The 21758-nt window shown below is 42.7% G+C and overlaps 1 protein-coding gene across 8 annotated transcripts in view; it reads right to left on the reverse strand.

Moving 5' to 3' along the window:
* Window positions 1-21758, reverse strand: part of CEP170 (centrosomal protein 170) — a 2077048-nt gene that overhangs the window by 564782 nt on the left and 1490508 nt on the right. For 7 of the 8 annotated variants that reach the window (XM_044058284.1, XM_044058266.1, XM_044058301.1 and 4 more), the window contains one exon: window positions 13883-14029. The exons of the other annotated variant lie outside the window; for it this stretch is intronic. In XM_044058284.1, the coding sequence (XP_043914219.1) occupies window positions 13883-14029 (147 nt within the window). The remainder of the gene's footprint in view (window positions 1-13882; window positions 14030-21758) is intronic. 8 annotated transcript variants of the gene reach the window in all.

Raw genomic sequence — 21758 nt, forward strand, 5'->3', positions numbered from 1 at the left:
CCTCGAGCCAGTAAACAGCTCTCGAGCTATTGAAGATGGCCGAGTCGGAGCCAAGGATCGGCTCCAATCCCCAACTAGCAAGAACGAAGGCGAGATAGACAACTTAACATTGTATATTGCTGTACAGTGTGGAATGGGAACATTACCATTCTCTTCACTGTAGCGTGATCTTGGAGTTAGTATATTTATGTTGCAGGGGGTGTGGGGGGGTATATGGTTTTATCAGTTGTCACTTTTTATTTTTTTTTTAATTTCTTAATTTCAAGATTTCAGAACCTCGAGATTCTGGGTTCAATATTCTGAATCTCGAGATTCTGATCTTTCGAAATTAAGAAGTGGACCCCTAGCTACGTACCAAAAGAACACTGAGCTGGATCTGCATTCTCATGAACTTTTTCAGCATTCTGTTAACATCTTGTTTGGTCAGACTTCTCAATGACCAGGATGATAACACCCCCGATAGTTGTCTAGAATACCTTCTCTCCTGATGGATAGGTGAATGCAGTCTGGGACTCACTGGATCTGGGTAGAATCCAGACTGAGCAGGAGATATATGGAGCAGAGAAAGCTGTTGGCTCCAAGCATCTTGGCACTTTGGGATCTGCCGATGAAGCTAAAGTCGGATCTGGTGAATGCTTACGGGACTTCTTGGAGTCCGATTTTTCCTATCCTTTTTTCTTCAACTATTCCTTGGTTCCTTGCTTAGTCTTCTTGAGTTTCTTCTCTTCATCCTTATCTGTCTTCTCTTTGGACCTCTTATCTTTGGTACAGGGCAAAGAGGCAGCAGAGGAAGTAGAAGTGATGGCAGACCCTGTCGGGGGAGGAAGGAGTCTCTTTACTGTTAATTTTTCCATTCTAGTCTGTAAGGTGCAGGAACTGAACGGAGAACATGCCTGACACTGGGTGTGAAGGTAGGCAGTGCCCAAACAATAAATACACAACGAATGTGGATCTTGGAGGGACAGCTTGTGTCTACACTCCATATATTTCTTAGAAGCCTTGACCATCTGCCATAAAAGAAAAAACACAACATGCACACACACAGAAAAAAAACGGTTTGAACTACTAACACTATAAAAGTACCACATCTATAACAGTTCTAATGAAAACCCCAATGTAAGTAACTACAGCACACAACTACAGAAACTAACTATACTAACAGTACGAAAAGTTAAACTCTAGCACTATAGAAATCACACTGTCTACCTAAATTACCTAAAAATCGTAAAACTCTACCAACTCTAATAGTTTGAGAGAGCAAGACTTTCTCTCAGTAAGACAGGAGTAGAAGAATAGAAAATACAACTTTCAGAGTCTCACTGAAAAGGATACAGAAATAAGAGCCCTTGACAGTGAGACCGAATGCTTTAGGCAGCACATGAAACCTGAAGTACTGAGGTGGAGTTAAGGTAATTAGGGGTATGGGAGGAGTCACAGCCCTGAAATCAAACAGCTTCATATTCGGTGCCTAGGTCAGATATGGTCAAATCTGACAACCCACAGTTTAATCGGATGAAAGTAGCCAGCACTGGATCCTCTGTCCTTCCTGTTAGGTCAGCCGATTTTATCACCGAGTGCCCAAGAATTTTTGTCAAAGCTTCTTGCTACTAAGCCAGTGTTAGTTTTAAGACTTCACAGTAACAGCAGGATCTGTTTTAACTTGAGAGTGTTAGCTGTTCTTCCTTCAATAACTGCTGAACTGTCAGTAGTTAAAGATAGCCTGCTTGTGAAAGTTTAACTAGAGGACAGGGTAACGCAGAATGTCAACTTTCGAGCTGGTAACTTCTTGGTATTCTTAGCCATATTACTCCAGATTTACAAACAAGTGAAATAAGCAAATTTTGTAAGTCTGTTTGCAGCTTTAGCAAATTAAAATAGTTACCTGACTTTGGGCACTAAAATAACCATTAGAGATGTTGAATACAACATATTAGGTAAATTCAATTGCGAGTCAAAGGGCATTGTTTATGCTGCTATATGCCAACAATGCCAATCCTTTTATATAGGAAAGACAGAAAGGACAGTGCGCCAACGCATATATGAACATACATATCATATAAGTAAAGGTACCACCACAAATGCTTTGGCTAGGCACATATTGCAACACCCCACTCACAAATTTTTGTTTGCCATTGTGCACCAGGAACTATATAACAAAAGAGGAGGGCCATGGGCATTAAGGTTAGAAGAAAAGGAATTGTTGTGGCAAATTAGAACCTTTGCACACACACACCCTGGCCTTAATAAATATGCTTCCATTAAATGCATTTTAAAACTTAAACAGTTAGATAGGTAGAGTGTGTGTGTGTGTGTGTGTGTGGGGGGGGGGGGGTTAACACAAAATATAGCCCAAAGTATTTAATTGATTCAATTATACCATAAATATTTATATATATATATATATATATATATATATATATATATATATATATTTTTTTTTTCTACTTAATACATTTGTATTTTATATCAATTCAAGTCACTAATTTAGTGTCTAGGTATTTAGCAATAAAATCATGAATTATATATGGAAATACAAAGTAAATAGTTTTCCATAGGAGGAAAGGAATTAAGTTGTTTATTTAATTGGCCTTTTTACATAATTGTTTTATTGTTGTATTTATTAACTGTATACTAGTCCTTACGAAAGCGCTTACGGAATAAAGTTTTGGAAAAGGAGAACATCTGCACGTTTCGCTGTCTTTTTGTGTTTACAGTTACCTGACTTTTATCATGGATTTAAAAGAAAACTGTGAAATCAAAAGTAATCTACAAGTGGTATGAAAGTTTTTTTTTTTTTGCAAATGCCACTTGTTTTACCATTTCTTACTGGAATAAATAAATAAGAAAACATTTTTTTTCTCTCAATTCTGACAGTAAAAAATTATGCAGAACTAAATATGTGCATAAAAATAAACATACTATGAAATAGTTCATTTTAATATGATTATAAATTAGAAGTTATGTACTTACCATAACTTGAAATCTGTGTTGTCCATTTTCATTCTGCCTCACTGATGGGTTACAGATTCTTACCTTGGATCCAACTCGGCCACATTTAGAAGACTAGGATCTGAATCTCGAGCTCCTCCCTCTACCCATAATACCCTATTCCATCTCCAACTCTTCAGACTGAGTTTGCTGCTTTACTGCCCACTCTATAAAGGAGACAGGACAGACATAAGAAAAAAATTAGGCTCAAACCTGTAACATTAATGTTCCAAAAACATCCAAAGATCCTTCTAGAAGTGACAAGCCTAGGGGATGGCTGGGAGACAAGGTGAGGAAGAATGAAAATGGACAACACAGATGTCAAGTTATGGTAAATACATAATTTCTAAATCTGATGTCCTTTTCATTCTTCCTCACTGATGGCTCAGAGTCCCCAGCTACGCAACTCTTTGGAGGGCCTCAAGAAATGATATGCTGGAGCACTGTCGAACCAAAAGAAGCTCTGCTTCTGGAGACAATATCCAGTTTGTAATGTGTAACAAAGATATGAGTGTTTGATCAAGTGACTGCCACATAAGATATCAACTGAAGATCTAGAGCAGAATGCAGATGAAGTAGCCATATAGATCTGTTAGAGTGGGCTCTAGGAGGACGAGGCAATTCCAAACCTTTTAAAGAATAAATCAGCGACATACAATCAGTAATCCCTTTAGCCACAGTAATTTTGGAGACAGCTTCACCTAACTGTTAAGGGAGAAATGCACAAACAACTGGTCAGACTTCCTGTATTGTTTTGTTCTGTGAAGATATTAATGTAGTTGTCTACAAACATCAAGAAGATATAATCTCCCTTATTATTAAAGCTTGGAAAGAAAACAGGCCAGTTGTATGGACTGATTAATGCTAGTCTCTGTGGTTACTTTAGGCATAAAGGAAAAGTTAGTTTGTAGAAACACTATATCCTTATGGAAAATAATGCAAGGAAGCCTAGCTGAAAATTCTGAAGTGATAACCACCAAAAGAATTGTTTTCCAGGGAAGAATCTTTATATCATATTTGCTTGCTGGTTCAAAGGGTTTATGAGTCAACCCCTGGAGGACTACCATGAGATCCCAAGGAGGAGAGGGTTCCTAGACTGGAGGTCTAAGGAGAAAAATTCCGTTCATGAAAGCTTTACATATACTTTCAGTTGACAGTGAGAGGGATTTGTTTCCAGTGCGAAAGATGGATATGGCTGCTAATTAAAGTTTAACAGTAGAAAAACTAGGCCCTTCCTTAAAAAGAGTACAGAGAAATAGAAGGATGGATGAAGCAGAAGCTGAGAAAGGGTCAATATTCTCTTCTGAAACCCATATAGAGAATCCTTTCCATTTGCTTCTGTAGACTTTCTTGGTGGAGGCCTTCTAGGAAGCCAAGATAATGTCAGAAACTGGGGAAACTAGCCTGTGCCATCTCACTATCACTGGATATGGAGAAATCATGCGATCACATTGAGGGTGTGGAGATTAGGATGTTGAAGTTCTGATGCGTGAGATATGAGATCCTAAGTGAGCTCTAGTATCGATGGAGGATATTTCAGATGAGACCAGAGGCATGGGAACCATACCTGTCAAGGCCAGAAGCGGGCAATGAGGATGACTGATCTCTTCAGCCTGCTTGCCTTCTGTAAAAACTTTGGGATCACTGGAAGAAGGAGACAGGCATACAGGAGACCCGGGGGCCAGTAGTGAATCAGAGCATCCCTCAGTGACTCTCCTGGAGGGAGATCAGAGTGAAGTACTTACTGCACTTGTTGAGGGAAAAGGAAAACAGGGTGCAGCAAGGCTGGCCCCAGTGGCTGAAAATCGTGTTTGCTACTGTTTGAGAGACCACGCGTGAGGAATCAAAATAGACCTGCTGAGTCTGTCTGCCAGCACAATGATTTTCCCTGGTATGTGCAGTCTGAAGAGATGCCCATTCCCAGACATCATGGCCTCTCTGCACAACAGGTAGGAACAGATTCCTCTGTTTGTTGATGTACCAGACTACTGATATGTTATTGGTCGGTATTGCAATAGTCCCTAGGGGGAGTTTGCAATATTACGAGGACTGCTCTCATCTTTCTAGGACACTGACATGCAACCTGGTCTCTGAGGGGGAGCACGTGCCTTGGACCATCTTTACCATGAAATGCCTCACCCCATTTGGGAAGCATCTGTGGTCATTGTGGCTATTGTGTGACGAAGAGAGAATGGTCTGCCCAAAAAGAGGTCGTCTGACTGGATCCACCAGCAAATATGATGTTTGCAAATCAGAGTGAGTTTGATAGGAACAGACTGAGGTTGGTAAAAACTAGACCACTGTACTGCCAAAGTCCACTGGAGAATTTGCATGAAGAGTCTTGCTAGGATACTCAAATTATCTCAGTCGACAATGACCCAAGAGCAACTCAGCAAAGCTCCTGGTGGTGTCCTACAAGCAGCAGAGTGACAAAAGAGTGACTTTGGATTGATTAAGTATCATTTCTCTGCATTTTTTCTGTTGACTGCTAATTTCGCCTAAAACGCGATCTTCTAGTATTTTCATGCTCTAAAAAGCTAATTTTTGCTGCATATTGTACTTATTTGTCTGATTGCACTTGTAAATTTGTTTTTAGTCGTTTTTGTGTTCTAATCATATGTTTAACTGTTGTAGGCTACACACTCAAGTGCGCTAGCCTGTTCTGAGCATTTAAAGTGTTTTTAGAGTAAGTTTCTGTATTTTTGAAAAAAAAAAGAAAAAAACCAAAACAATATTCTTGTTTCCCACCTTTTCTAAGCTAGTCTAGTCCAGTTTTCAGGTTCTGCTGAATTCAGGGCTGTGCTACAAGTTCCTGTGTTGCCCATACCTTACTTGGATAGAAGGAAGTTTCTCTGTTCACTAGTGAGAGTGGGGAGCTTTGAGCAGCCTATCTGTCTCTGGAGGAGTGTTCTCAGCCCAGTAAGTAGTAGTTTATTGGCCATTTTGTGCTAATTTCTCTTTCATCTCCCTGCTTTAAAACCCGCATTTGCGCAGTTTTGCTCACCGCGGGTTAGCTAGGGTTAAACTATTCCCGGCTCCACGAAGTCTGCTCTTCAATTTTTCCCTTGGAGCTAGTCAAACTCTCAACTTAAACACTCAAACCTTTCCTTTTACAGTCCAGCACTTGCTCAAATCTCTTAATAAGCACTAATAAACGCTAGCACTACACCCCCTTATACTATACATAAGAACAGGGCTCCCTATTTGTCCCTACCAGACAATCAGGAAAACAGTTCACTTTATCTGTTCAGGCATGTCCAAAGGGCAGTTTCAGGTGTACTCTCCAGTGCAGCTGGTGAATCTGGGCATCTTGAGGCAATGTTACAATTGCCTCATGTACACAGACAACCCTCTCCTCCTTCCAACAAACACAAATGTATGTGAGAGATGCAACTATACAGCCAAACTGGAGGCCAAGCTCTCTCAACCCAAGACTGGAACAGCCAGTCATGAGGAGAAGGGAAACACTTGCACCACACTACCAGTCTCACATAGACCAGTCATATCTGCACCAGCAAACAACACACACAAATACACAAAAACATACTTGGAGGCTCTAAACAAAAACCTGCCAAAGCAGCAGAGACCTCCAAAGCAGACATCCAAGCAACCTCCACCACCCAACAACCACCACGTATAACATACTTCACAAAGTCAGTGTGCCACGCAATCACAGCCCTTAAGGCTAAATAACACACCCAATACACTAGTAATAGGTGACTCTATTGTCAGGCACACTGACGTCCCACTCACTAGACTGAACAAGGAGAAGGTTACGGTAAGCTGCCTGTCGGGTACCAGGATCCACCACATAACACAAGCACTCAGGTCACTCTAAAACAGGTACAAATATGACTCTGTCATTGTCCGTGTTGGTGTGAACGACCTGAGACTTACCTCCCTGGACTACACGAAAAGAGACATAGAGGAGCTCCCTGATCATGTAGCCCAGGCCGGTATGACCCTGACCCTGAGTAGCATCTTGCCCTCACCACACTATAAAGATAAAATTATCAATTTTAACAATTGGCTAAGCTATTGGTGTCATTCAAAGGGGATCAAAGCTATTGGTGTCGTTCAAAGTGTCTGTCAGCCTGGGATGACATGCTCGACAAGCCACGTTGCTTCGCCAAAGACGGCTTGCACCTGTCGCCCTTAAGCTTTTGAATACTGGCTAAGGCTCTTGCCACCTCCATAGTGCCTTTTTTAGGCAAAGCTCAAAAGACAAACCCACCTCCATAAACAATACAAGAAACCAAAAACTGAGGGTAATGCTACTCAATGCCAGAAGTCTAAACCTCAAAATGCACACACTCGAGGCACTCCTCAGTATAGAGAGAATTGATATCTGTGTAGTAACAGAAACCTGGTTCAATGCTCCAGAGAGCACCCCAGCACTAACAGGCTACAACTCATACCATACCTTTCGGCCCCAGAACCCAGACCGAAATACAAAAGAGGGGGTGTATCCATCTTCATCAAGGATACCCACACCTCCAGGTTAGTGGCACTGCACAAGGCCTCGGAGATCATCCATGTGCAACTAACAGTGGGCAAAGCTGCTTTTCAGATTGTAGCTTGCTACAGATCACCCACCTTGTCTCAGGACCCCCACTCAGCATTCCTGAGAACATTTGAAAATATGAAGGTCCTACCAAACACCATGATATTGGGTGATTTCAACTACCCAAACATTGACTGGGAAAACTACTCAAGTACGAACTCCTTTGCCCAACGCTTCCTAGAATTTATAAACTCAAACGCCCTGGAACAACTGGTCACCACTCCCACAAGAGGTGACAACATATTGGACCTGATCATCACCAACATGGGGGATCAATGTTCCACACCAGAGATAAACCCGTCGCTGGTAAGATCTGACCATAAACTAATCACACTGGACATCCACATCCCGACCCCACCCCCAGTCAAGGAAACCACTGTGAAAACTTTTCAAAAGCAAACTTCACACTTCTCAAGACCGAGGTGGAAAGATTCAAATCCCCCTTCTAAAGGATAATGCTGCCCAAACTGCAGAATCTTTTACAAATGCATTCTATGAGTACCTACAGGAATGCATGGATCGAGCCATCCCAAGTAAAACCAAGACTCACTCCTTCAAAAAGAGGAAACCAGTCTGGTGGACCCCAGCCATAAATAAGCTATACAAAAGAAGGAAGAAGCTATTACATGACAGAGCAAAATCCCAAAAAGGGAAGGCATCCCTGATCAGTATTAGTAAGAAACTACGATCCCTCATAAAATCATCTAAGGCCAGCTTCGAAAGAAAAATTGCCACAGACTTTAAAGATAATCACAAAGTCTTCTTTAGCTATGTTAAAAATCTAGGTGGCAACTCTCAGATCTGCTCTGAGCTAGTGCAAAATGGCAAAATATGCACTGAACCAACTGACATTGCCAACATCCTGGCTGACAGGTTCAGTGCAAACTGTACCACCCCTCACCCCCAAAAGGGCCCATGTCCATCCCAGAAGACTGTAGAGCCCCAGACATCACAGACACACAGGTGAAAACAGCCCTCTCCAAAGCCAAAAACACAGCATCAATGGGACCGGATGGTATCCTAGGCTGAGTCTTACATGAGCTCCAAAATGAACTAAACCCTCACCTAAATTCACTGTTCAAACTCAGCCTTACCACAGGCTATGTACCCAAAGAATGGCATACAGCAACAGTTATCCCGCTCCACAAAGGAAGTGCCACAACGGATCCTGGGAACTATCGCCCTATAAGCCTGACTAGCCTGGTCTGCAAAGCTATGGAGCACAACATCATGGAACTCATTAACAGAGACATTGGGATCCTCCAGACACTGGACCCTACCCAATTCGGCTTTGTTAAAGGCAGATCTTGCCTTCTTAACCTAGTTGACTTCTTTGAAACAGTTACCAAGGCCATAGATGAGGGAAAGGTAGTCCACACAGCCTACCTGGACCTCGCAAAGGCCTTCAACACCATTTCCCACTCTGGCATTATAGACAAGCTTACCAGCTTGAACATTAACCCCTATGTCACGAGATGGGTAGCCAACTGGCTCATGGATAGAACTCACATGGTCAGAGTTGTGGGTGCCATGTCCGACTCTAAACCGGTTACAAGTGGCATCCCACAGGGCTCAGTCCTGGGAACCCTCCTGTTTGGTATATACTTCTCTGAGGTACAGGCAAGCACGGGAGGACTATGGCTGACCAAGTTCGCAGACGATTGCAAACTGGAAGCCATAACTGACTCTCCGGCTGACACAAACATCCTCCAGAAGGGTCTCACGGAGATGAATACCTGGTGTCAGAACCATGGCCTCAAGCTAAATGCCAAAAAGTGCATAGTCATCCTCTTTGTGAAAAACAAAGTGCCCACAAACTACCAAATTGGTGGTAATCCACTAAGTACGGAAGATGCAATTAGGGATCTGGGGACTCAAGTAAATAGCAATCTCTCCTTTGATAATCACATTGCCAAATTGGTTAGAAAATCCTTCTATGTAGCCTACCTAATCACGAAAAGGTTCACATCTAGATCAAGAGAGAGGTCATTGTGCCCCTCTACTCATCGCTCATCAGGCCCATAAGAGAGTACAATGCCCCATTTGGGATGTACTTTACTTGACACCAGCAACAGCTGGAAAGACCACAGAAGTACCTCACCAAGAGGATCATGGGCCTCAAACAGATGCCCTATGCAGCTTGACTAAAGAAACTCCAGCTCTACTCGGTTGCTTACCACCTACTCAGAGATGATCTCTGCCTGACGTACAAGGCCATGTCTAACCCGGAATTAATGGACATGCTCCACCTCAAGAAAACCAAATCTCTTAGAGCCATATGCTCTAGGGATTTAAACCTCAGCACAACAATAAATAGGACATGCTGGTGGGATAGATTCCTGTCCCAGAGACTTCCCTCGCTCTGGAATAGAATCCCAATCTATGTTAGGCAAAGCCCCTCACTGACTCTCTTCAAGAGAAATCTTGACGAGTGGATGGGAAATCGTAAATTTACCCCTGGGATTACTTCAATGGCCCTGCTGGACAGAGGTTCAGGAAATTAATCTAAAAGGGAGGTGAAAGCCAACACATTCTGGCTAGGCTTATAAATGCCCTTGGGCAGATAGCCTAGTACCTACCTATGAACCTATAACACTAATTTGGCTGGAGGGGATGGACAAGACAATAAGTCCCACACCTGATTTCTCAAAGATGTGATGCAATGAAGGGGCAATGAAGCCACTTGAGTCACTGTATCTAGCTGAGTTCCTATAAATTTTAGATTCTGAACAGGAGTGAGCTTCAGTTTGGCAAGATTTTTCATAATACCTAGGGAGTTGAAGATCTGAAGCAAGTAATCCCTGGCTTGTAGAAGCTGATGCCTGGTTGAGGAGGTGAGGAGCCAATTGTCTAGATAGCGAAACACCTGGAATCCTTTGAGTCTCTGGTGAGCTGCTACAGCTGCCATACATTTGGTAAATACCCAGGGGGCTGTGGTGAGTCGAAAGGGCAGTGCTCTGAATTGGTAATGATTGGCCCCCAGGTAAAAGCCTAGGTGTATCCTGGAGCACCTGTCTATGTTGATGTGACAGTATGCATCCTGGAGATCTACAGAGCACATCCAATCTTCCTGGTGCAGAAGGGGCAGGACGGACTGACCCGTAACCATTCAGAACTTTGACTTCTTTACATACTGATTGAGACTGCTTGGCTCCAAAAATGGTCTTGGGTCCCCTGTTTTCTTTGGTACTAAAAAGAAGCAAGAATAAGTTACAAATCCTGTTTGCTCAGGTGGGACCTCCTGGATGATCAGGTGGGACCTCCTGGATGACTCTCTTTGCAGCAGCTTTTGAATTTCTTGAGCTGCATATTCCCTCTGACTGGGTGGAACATCGGAGAGATTCCACCTTGTGACAGGAAGTGGAAGGGAAAAGGGAATGTAGTAACTTCTGGACATTATGCTTAGCACCCATGCGTTGTTTGTAAAATTTGTCCAAGCATCCAGGTGCAGGGCAACACGATCCCCAACTGCCTTCAGAGATGAACAGTCGGGCAGCACCTCAGGAGCACTGATAGGGCTTATCAGAGAAGGAGTCTCTGAAACCCTGGTTCTGTGGACCCCCCTCTATCTCTGAGGTGAAGTCTACCACTAAAACCTCCTTCTCTGCCTCTGGAGGAAGTTTCCCCATGCGGTTCTTGAAAAGGTCCCTCAGAATTCCAGAACCATATTTTCTTTACACCTCACTGGTTTCTAGAGAACGTTTGTTGAGGGGCAGAAAACTTGATTCTGATGATAGACAGGGTCTTTCCTTCCTTCTCACTGCGAGTAAAGGCATCTTTCACTGATGGCCCAAACAATGAGGAGTCATCAAAGGGGGCATTAACAGAAGATATCTTAAAGGGTTCCGCAAAATCACAAAGCCTCATCCAGGCATGTCTTCTAACAGTTATGCCTGAACTAGCTACTCATGAGGCGCCCTATGTTGTATGGGATATCAACCTCATCAAAGAACTGGCAATAGACAAGAGAGTGGCCAGTTGAGGAGAAACCTTCTTGAGATCCTCTGCAGATATGGACTCGGTGAGAGTTTGAGAGCTTCTTTATCAAATCTCTCTGTAAGTGGGTAAAATGTGGCAGGTAATTTACTGACCTCAGTCTGAATGTGGCTGGGGTGTAGATGTGCTTTTCTGAATCTGTCCATTGCTCTTGACTCCTTGTTCGGTGGATGGACAGAGGGGCTCTGCTCATCTAATTCCTTTTTAGTGGCTGCTGCCACAACTGTGGCATCAACAGGGACACCCTTACTCCAATGGCTTCTGTCTGCTGGGGGAACTAGAAATGTATCCAGGCATTTGGGATGGGCTCGACAGTGTCTGGTTCCTTCCAAGCTCGTCAGGAAGCTAGGTCAATAAGTTCATCTGCCAGGGTGGGAGTTCACCCAAGACGTAGATAGGCCCACCCCGAAAACTTTCAGAAACACAGACTCCTCAGGAAGAGGAGGTCAGGAAGACCAGCCACCCTTTTGTTAAAGATTTCCAGAATGTCTCCAAAGGAGACGTCATCAGATGGTGATCGAGAGGATCCTTCTCCATCACTAAAGTCGGTGTTTTCAGTGAGAAGTTCCATCAGAGAGTCTATCTGCCTCCTCTTGCACATCATCTTCCATGGTACCACCTCCATGGGGTGTTCAGGGAAAGTGTCGAAAGAATGGGGAAAACCCTCTGGGGAAGGAGTATGGAGGCTTCCCGGGGAAGGCTAACCTAGAGGAGCAGGAATGATGGGCTCAGTGCTCGGATCCAGTGAGGGACAAGGAGTAGGATCAGAGATGAGAGACGACAGATCTCTATGTAAAGAGAAGGCACTTTCTACCACCTGGAAGGCTGACGGACCCAGGGAAACCTCTCCCACCCTCCTCAGAGCTGAGGCAGCAGAGGACGAGAGGTCCAGAGCCAACCCCAGATCCATGCCCTCCAGAGAGAATCAGACCAGAGTTGTCGAGACCTCTGGCACCAAGGGGAATGGATGCATCCAATGGTGGAGCCCCCCCCGGACCTGGTGCTGACTTCCCAGATCTGAGACTTGCTCTGATCCGACATTATCGGAGATGGGCTGGTCAGCGAAACTGCCATCGGAGAGGGATGGAGGTGGCAAGCCCCTCATATGGATAGGAGCCCTGAGGAATTTCCACATTATCCCACCCATATTGGCCTCTGTCAAACTCCTAGAGGATCTGGATGAAACTGAGGAAGCAGGCTTAGAATGTTTTTGAGGGGTCTTAAGCAGCTGAGAGGATGGAGCTAGAGAAACAGTCTTCAACACAAATTCAGGTGTTCAGCTTCTAGCTATCAGATCCAGGAGTCTGGGATCCAAGTAGGAGGTGGATAGGACCAGGGAACATGTGATGGTTAGGATGCCTGTCGGATCTGAGGATACCTGTGGATCTGAGGGAGATGGTACTGACTTTGGATCTGAAGCTTTTGAGGCAGCTCCAATGAAGCCCTCATGAATTTTTCCAAAGTCCACTTTTTAGATTTATGGTAAGACTTGCAGGGGGTTTCAGACCCAGTGGAAGAAGAAGAAGAAGTGGAAGCTGGTAGCAAACCTTTAATTACTATTTTATTTCTTCGATCGCACAAGGTCCTGGGGTTGAAAGAAGCACAAATGCTACACTCAGAATTGAGGTGTTCTTGCCTCAGGTAGTATAAGCACTTCTTGTGGCATCAGAGTTTGGAATCTTGTGCCCATAAGAAGTGCATTTCTTAAAGCCAGGCCTGTCAGACATGACTGCAAAAATCACAACATAACAGTAAGCTACTCAAAAATAAACCGCACACCTACACTAATTTAACCAAAAGCAATGACAACACTCTGTACAAGAATTCTCTAACAAATGAAGAAAAGCAAAACTTTTTTTAATATAAAGATAAGTGAGAGAAAAAAAAGGAACCAAAAGTCCTGAGAAGAAAGGCTACAATGAAGAAAATCCTAACGCCAGCGAAATCACTAAATACAAAGAAGGGAGGAAGAGAACCTAACTCAAACATTTCAAAATGTACATTCAAAGCAATAATGCTTGATAAAAGACAAAAATTTAAACTCTCACACTCGAGATTCAGTCCTGCGATCTTGTACCACTGGCAGCAAACAATATCTGATAACTTGGGGATGGAAGAGGGCATTATGGGTAGAGGGAAGAGCTCGAGATTCAGATCCTAGTCTTGTAAATGTGGCCGAACTGGATCCGAGGGTTGGATCTGTAACCCATCAGTGAGGAAAAATGAAAAGGATATCATCAGATCATATATTTTACATAAAAAAAAAAACAAAGCAAAATAACATCTTAGTGTTTTCAATAAGATTTAAAAGCATCAACGTTACTAGAGGCTTACCTCTACATTAGCAAATCCAGGTGCATCTAGCTGGGTATTTGTACTATCCAACAGTATAGATGATGTGCGGCAGCCTTCCTCTAAATCTCTTTGCGCTTCTCTAATGATGGGCCGTGAATGATCTTGGCTCTCTTCTACTCCAAAAACCTGTCAAACAATTGAGCACCTTTAGACAACATAGTACTGAAGTTAGAAATAGCAATGTCCTGCTTACTGTATGGAAAAGGTCCGTCAATGAGATTGTGTTGAAGTCAAAAAATGAAAACAGAACAAAGTGGGCTAATGTATTTTAAAAAGATAAATTACAACTATTGCCCATGTCTGTGATACATGTGGTTCTATTTTTTAGAAAATGGATCACTGAAAAGTAGAGGCAATGCCATAATGATTTAGTGAATCAAAAAACAAAATAGCACCCCCTTCTCCTTGGTTACAGTGAAACCAGAAATTAAAAATGAGAGAGAAAGAGCATAGTTCACTCTATCAAGATGTCCAAATCTAGCAAGGAGCTTCTACATTTACAAGACAATGAAAATGGACATGACTCAGACACAATTTAATGTGGAATTTAGTGGCAGCAGCAGCAAATACTGGAGACAGTCTAGATGCTCATATCATTTGTATGATCATACCAAACCCAAAGTATTTCACATTATCATTTGTTGCAGCTTTATAACATTGAAAACCCTTACTCAGTTTTTGAATACAGGCAGTCCCCAGGTTATAGACATCCAACATGCGAACAACCCATAGATATGAACGGGCTGTCGCAATGTCAGAAATAACGTGACAAAATTAAAATCCTTAAAGTTGCCCAAATCTCTGTGTGAGAGAGAACGGCAGAGTGAGTGCGATGTGTGAGTGAATGCATGTATGAATGAGGAAGTGACTGTGTAAGAGAGATCGGGAGAGTGAGAGTGATGTGGGAGTGCATGCATGTATGAATGAGGAAGTATCTGTGTGTGTGTGAAAGATTGGGAGAGTGAGAGCGATGTGTGAGTGAATGCATGTATGAATGAGGAAGTGATTGTGTGTGTGAGAGATCGGGAGAGTGAGAGCAATGTGTGAGTGAATTCGTGTACGAATGAGGAAGTGACTGTGTGTGAAAGATGTGTGAGTGAATGCATGTATGACTGAAGAAGAGACTGTGTGTGTGAGATAGAGAGAGAGAGAGTGAAGAGTAAGAGCAAGCAAGCGATCCCCTGGCAGCAGTTAAGAGGTGGGTGGGTTGCATAAAGGAAGGGGGTTAATTATGGAATAGGTAAAGTAGGGTTAAGAGTGAGTGAGTGTGTGTGTGTGTGTGTGTGAGTGTGTGTATCTCAGAGGACTTGATATTCCACCCATACTTCTCAACTTCTTGCAAAAAGAAATATGGGCAAAGCTATAAGTACTGGGGGGATAAAGGTCCAAACATAGGATCACAGGAAGTTACTAGGCTATTGGTTCTGAGGCCCTTATTAGCCTAGCCAAGAGTTTAGTTAGCCAAGTTAGCACCCCATGCCCCAGTCCAGCAGGGACACAGGTGGAAACCCAGGGGTGTATTTTCTGTTTCCCATCCAGTTATCCAGGTTTGCGCTTAAAAAGGGATAATGAGGTACTCTGCTTGACATGGAGAGGGAGTCTATTCCACAGATGGGGGAGTCTCTGGGTCACAAATCTGTCTCGCCAACAAGTCCTATTGATGTCACAGACCAGGCTGAGATCTCACATGCGGGTAACTCGAGTGGTGCTTGACTTGCAGATATGCAGTAGGCTCATCACGGCAGGGTCTGAGATTGCTTTGTATGCCAGACAGAAGTCACCTCTGAGGAGTCTTGAGTAGAGGGGCAGGACTTTTAGCCTGTCAGTGTAGAATAGATGTTTGAGACCCTGGATTCTCCTGGTGAGGAGCGTCTGTGTTGTCTCCAGCTGTTGCATGTGCTTTGCGAGGTACATGCTGAAGGCCATAATATCCCTGTATTCTTCCCTTATAAGGCCCATTATTGAGTACAGCACCCCCTTATAGGTTCATAGGTGTTCACCCCTTATAGGTTCATAGGTGTTTAGCCTAGTAAACACCTATGAACCTATAAGGGGGTGCTGTACTCAATAATGGGCCTTATAAGGGAAGAATACAGAGATATTATAGCCTCCTTGTCCAGACATGAGACATCCTTACTTATAAGGTGGGCCATTTAGGAAGCTTTCCATACAATGGAAACAAAATGGTGGTCAAAAGTCAGGTTGCTATCAACCTGGATGCTCAAATCCCTCAAGACTGACTGCGTGCTTAGCACATTGTTATTAATGTGATAATTTGTAGGGACGTCACTCTCCCCAAATGGGATGATGATGATGCATTTTTTGGTATTCAGCTTAAAGCCATGTTTCTGGCACGAGTCATTTGTTTGGGTGATACCCTCTTGGAAGATGTCCACATCACTACGGGAACTGATGACAGGGCCCAGCTTGCATTCATCTGCAAACTTGGCCAGCCATGGCCCACTGCTTTTGGCCTTTACCTCAGAAAAGTATACACTAAATAACAGAGGCCCCAAGACCGATCACTAGGGTATGCCACTCAGTACGGGTCTACTACCTCAGGTGGTTTTTCCTATTTTGAGTAGTAACATACAGATTGTTGCTGAGTTGAGGCAGAGTTTATCTATTATGCCTGAGAGGGGAAGGGTCTACTTTATTTGCTCGAAGTTCGAGAATATCAAATACGATATTCTCGACACAAGTACACCGAAAGTGCAAAACATCGAAAATGTAAATGGAAATCTCCGTAGGTGGAGATTTCCATTTACTTCAATGTAGTGTGATCTCGGAGTTGGTATATTTAAGTAGCAGGGTGTGTGGGGGTGCAGGGGATTAGTGCAGAAGGCTTTGGCCAGGTCAATGTAGGCAGTGTGCACTTTCTTCGCCTTGTCCATGGTCTTGGTGAATGTCTCAAAGAAGTCGACCAAATTTAACAGACATAACCTCCCCTTGACGTAGCCAAACTGTGTGGGATTGAGTGTTTGGAGTTTGCCAATGTCCTTATTAATAAGGTCCATGTTAATCCATTCCACAGCCTTGCAGATCAGGCTGATGGATCTATAACTTCCCGGATCAGTGGATGCTCCACCTTTGTGCAAAGGGAGGACCGTGGCTGTCCTCCACTCAGCTGGGACAAAGTTGGTACTCAGGCTATAGTTGGATAGGGCGCCTAATGGTGGTGGAAGCTCCTGCCTGAGTTCAGTTAGGATGCAGCCTGGGATGTTATCAAGTCCTATGGAGGATGTATTTTTTGCTTTTGAAAGGGCAGTAATGACCTGTTCCCTAGAGATAGGGGAGGGGGGCAAGTACTGGGAATGACCTGATTTACTGACTGAGGGGGGGGGGGTGAACTTTTCACTAAATCTGTCAGCCAGCAAGTTGGCTATATCTATGGCATTTATATATATAGTGTCCTTGAACACCACTTCTGAGCAGATCTTGATGCTTCCTTTGAGACTGCAGACATGTGTAAAGAAGGCCTTATGACTGGCTCTAGTAGACATGGCCAATTTGGACTCAAGTTTGCTTTGGAGGATTTCACTAGTGCTCTTATTTCCTTGTTTAGGCTAAGGAGAGATTGCTTCCAATTGGGCACCTGCTCTGTCTTGGTCCTGGACAGCAATTTTTCCTTTTCTTATAGACTTTATTTATTACAGATGTCTACCACACAAGTTTACTCTTCCTTGCAGAGTACAATTTTGTCCTGTCAGGTATTCCTGATTCCATGCATCTATACAAATGCTCGTATAGTACTTTAGTGTAGATTTGGACATTGGTGGCAGTTCCTACAGAGGGGAGGGGGCTGTGAAGCTGTTTATACCATCCCTCAGGAGGTTGTAATCAGCTTTGGAGAAGTTTTTTTTTGTTGACCCTAGCTGGAGGGGGGTAGGGGGAGATGGTAACTTCAAAAGTGACTGTTTTATGGTCAGATCCTACCACAAAGGTTGATACAGTAGGAATGCTGCAGTGGTTAAAACAAAGTTCAAGATATTATCACCTCTTGTGGCGGTATCGACTTGCTGTTCCAAGGTATTTGCATTGACAAAATCTTTAGGCATTTGTGTTCTGGCATGAGTAGTTCTTCCAATCTATGTTTGGGTAAAGTTGCCTAGGATCAGGATAAAGGGTTGAATCTTGATGGATTCGAAGAGGTGCAGATGAGCAGAGCAGACATCTTGAGTCAAATTTGGGGGCCTGTAGCTAGCTATGATTTGAATAGGGGTCTTGTCAATGGTTAACTGCACCTGGAGTGTCTCATGTGTGTCATACTGATGGACCAGCCTGGAGGTGTGTGTGTGTCTTTAAACTCCACCTCCTTTGGCTTTGCTACCCCTGAGTTTGGGGTCTGAATGTATGATAGGATGAGTAACCCAGTAAGGCTGGGGTGCTCTCTGCAGGTTTGAACCAGGTTTCTGTGACTGTGCAAATGTCATCATCTTCCAGGGTTAAGAATGCTTGCAATGAGTGCAGTTTCCTGTTTAGACTCCTAGCGTTTTAGCAGCATGACCTTTAATTTGCATTTTGTTGAAATTTTTAAGTTAGTAATTTTGACCTCATCACTTTACCTAAATAATGCACTAAGGGGGGGGGGGGGTCAATAGCCTTTGCCAAAAGCCTGAAGCCCAAGTGAGACAGATGCAGGCCATCTCTGGCAAAGCATCATGGTCTGTCGATCATATCTTCCCAGGCTGTCAGGTACTGGATCTCCGTGGAATGACACCAGAAACTAAGCCAATTGTTAAAGTCAATCATTTTCTGTTTGTATTGAGGCATCATTCTGGGCGACGGCAGAATGCTGCTTAAGGTTAGGGACATACATGCCCGGGACACATATTCAGTGAGCTCAGTCATGCCTTACTTCATATAGTCCAGGGAGGTGTGTCATTCACACCAACATGGACTATGACAGATTCATAGTAGTACCTGTTGTTGAGAGACCTGAATGCATGTGTGATATGGCAGATTCTGGCACCAGACAAACAATTAACCATGACCTATTTCTTATCCAGATTGGTGTGAGGCACATCTGTGAGTTACACAATGGAGTCTCCTATGACTAATATGTTGGGTTTATGGTTAATCCTTAGTGTCTGTGAGACACGGATGTGTGGACTATGAGTGGTATGTGGTGTGGAGGGTTGTGGAGTTTGCGTGTGTTATTGTCATGGAGGTCTCCTTTGTTTGGGTATGTTTTTGTTGAGAACATCTATACATGTGGGTGCGTGTTGTGTAAGTGTGGGTGGTGTTTGAGGTGTAGTGATCGTGTTGACAACCTTCTCAGTGCTAGATATACTGGCTTGTGAGGGAGAAATGATAGACTCTAGGTTCCTAATGTAATTGCATCTCTCACAAATTGTGCTCCTAGGTGATAGTAATAGATGGCTGTCTGTGTACATGAAGCAGCTGATACACTGTCTAAGGATGTCCATATCAACCAGACTGGCAGGAGAAACTGTATGAAACTGTCTATCCATATTTGTCAGAATCTGAGGGAGAGAGGTCAGGGAGAGCTAAGGGGTAGACCTAGAGCCCAAGTGCTTAAACCAAAACTAAGAGGCTTAGAATAACACTACAATTTAAACAGGCTATTAAGAAGCAGTAATAAATGCAGCAGAAAAGATGCAATTAAATACTTTAGAGAACAAGCAGCAGAAAAAGCAAGACGAAGTAATAGAGTACGAGGAGGAAGCACAAACACAGTAAAAGCAGCTAAATAAAGTAATTTTGTTTTAGTTAAGTGGAAAGGGAGAGAGGAGAAACAGAAGATAATTCAATGTTAAGAAACTAAGGGGGTTGGCCTTCCCAAATGACCTCTCTCTATTAGGTAGAATGAGCTAATGAGACGGGACTGAGAGGAATGTCCCAGATAAAATTTATAGTAGGGCTGGGCATTGCAAAAGCCACCAAGTTTAAGAACACAACAACAGGGCAGAACAGTGGGAAAAACAAACCTCACACAGAGGTCCAGCAAACATATAAATGCAGACTCAGATAGCTAATAATTCAGTCAATCACTGAAAACAGTTAAATCAAGTGCAAAAAATATACTTCTCAGTTTAGAAAGCAATTCAGTCAGGTACAGTGCAGCTTCTAGCAAAATAAGCACAGATTCACAGAAAGGTAACTCTTACTAGCAAGATAAAAAGACCTTCCAAACCCAAGCCTGAGGCAATCAGATAAACACAAAAGCTATTTGGCTAGTAGTTCCACCCTAAAATGAGTCTGCTTCAAGCTCCCTGCTGCCCCAGAGTGTGTAAAGGATCACCCTATGTGAAACCATTTGACCTGAGCTCGAGTCCTGTGACAAATGCCTTAGAATAGTAATAAAAAATTCAGCAAAGGTCAGAAAACAAACTTCACACAGAGGTCCAGAAAATATATAAATGCAGACACAGATAGGTAGACAGCTAATAATTCAGTCAATTACTGAAAACAGTTAAATCAAGTGCATAAAAATATATACTTATCAGTTTAGGAAGCAATTTAGTCAGGCAAAAATTTGTGCAATTGAGAGGTATGGGTTTGTGTACCTCTCCTTTAGCTCAAGCAATCTTGATAAGCCTAAAATTAGCAGATGACAAGTGTGTGTGTGTGTGTGTGTGTGTGTGTGTGTGTGTGTGTGTGTGTGTGTGTATGTGTGTGAGATACCTCTAAACCTCTTACAGCAAGAAATTTGGACAAATCCATATATAAAAGTGGGACAAATACCCCCCAAAATAGGGACAATTTTAATAAATAATGCTCTCACAAAACTCAGAAAGTTGATAGAATAATAGGTTTTGCATTAGCATCAATTTTTCTGAAGGATATGAATTCTGAAACTCAAATGTCTGTCATTATTTTCTAACTTCAGTCTTTAATGATCTACCACTACTTTTGCTAGACAACCACAATTTTATGAAAAATGGACCAAAAATATGAGGCAAAAATCTGGACATTCTGTGAAAATCTGTACAGGTGAGAGGTATGGTTTTGTGTGTGTGTGTGTGTGTGTGTGTGTGTGTGTGTGTGTGTGTGTGTGTGTGTGTGTGTGTGTGTGTGTGTGTGTGTGTGAAAAAGTCCTCAAAAACACTCCACTTAATAATAAGCTGCCTTGAATCAGCTATGTTGATAGGAAGTAAGGAAGCATAGCTACAGTATACGGTATTATGTTTAAGATTTTTTTTATTCTGAAGTGTTTCTAAAGTGTTTTATAAGTAAAGAAAAGTAAAATAAATACTAGACTGAGGCAAACATTTAACTAAGTGACATTTAATAAGAACCATATGTACGTGTTTCGACTTGCATACAAATTTGACTTGAGGACAGACTAAAAATAGATTTTGTTCATCCTTAACCCGAGCACTGCCTGTACAACAATGCCATGCCTAACACATCATTTTCAAGAATTATTACATTTATTTCTTGAACACACTGTGCTATGGCTGACAATGCATCATTATTTACAAAACACCTGTACACAGCTACCTTCCTGTTTAAAACAGTTCTCTACAGGCCTTCTTGTCATCTTGAAACTTTCTAACATAACTTCTAAATGATCAACAAACCCAAAGTCTCATCTAGAATACAAAAACAAAGCAATAAAAAGAGCAAATGCTGTCAAATGTCTCTAATGGACACAGGCAGCCTGTAAATGGTTCATCTTCCAGGACCCTGTTTGTAAATGTTTTACCACCCAAGCCCTTGTTTACACTTATCAAAGAGTACTAGAACTCGTCAGAGATTTGGGATGCATGGCTAGGCTTAAAAAGGCCCTTGAGGTTGTTAGCCTAGCAAAAACCTATAAACTTTAATAACATACTGCAAGTGGTGAAAGAAAAGGTTCTGTTAATTACATGAATCAAAAATATCCATT

Source organism: Protopterus annectens, chromosome 1.part2 (assembly GCF_019279795.1).
Source record: "Protopterus annectens isolate FY-2018-M chromosome 1.part2, PAN1.0, whole genome shotgun sequence".
Taxonomy (NCBI): Eukaryota; Metazoa; Chordata; order Ceratodontiformes; family Protopteridae; genus Protopterus; species Protopterus annectens.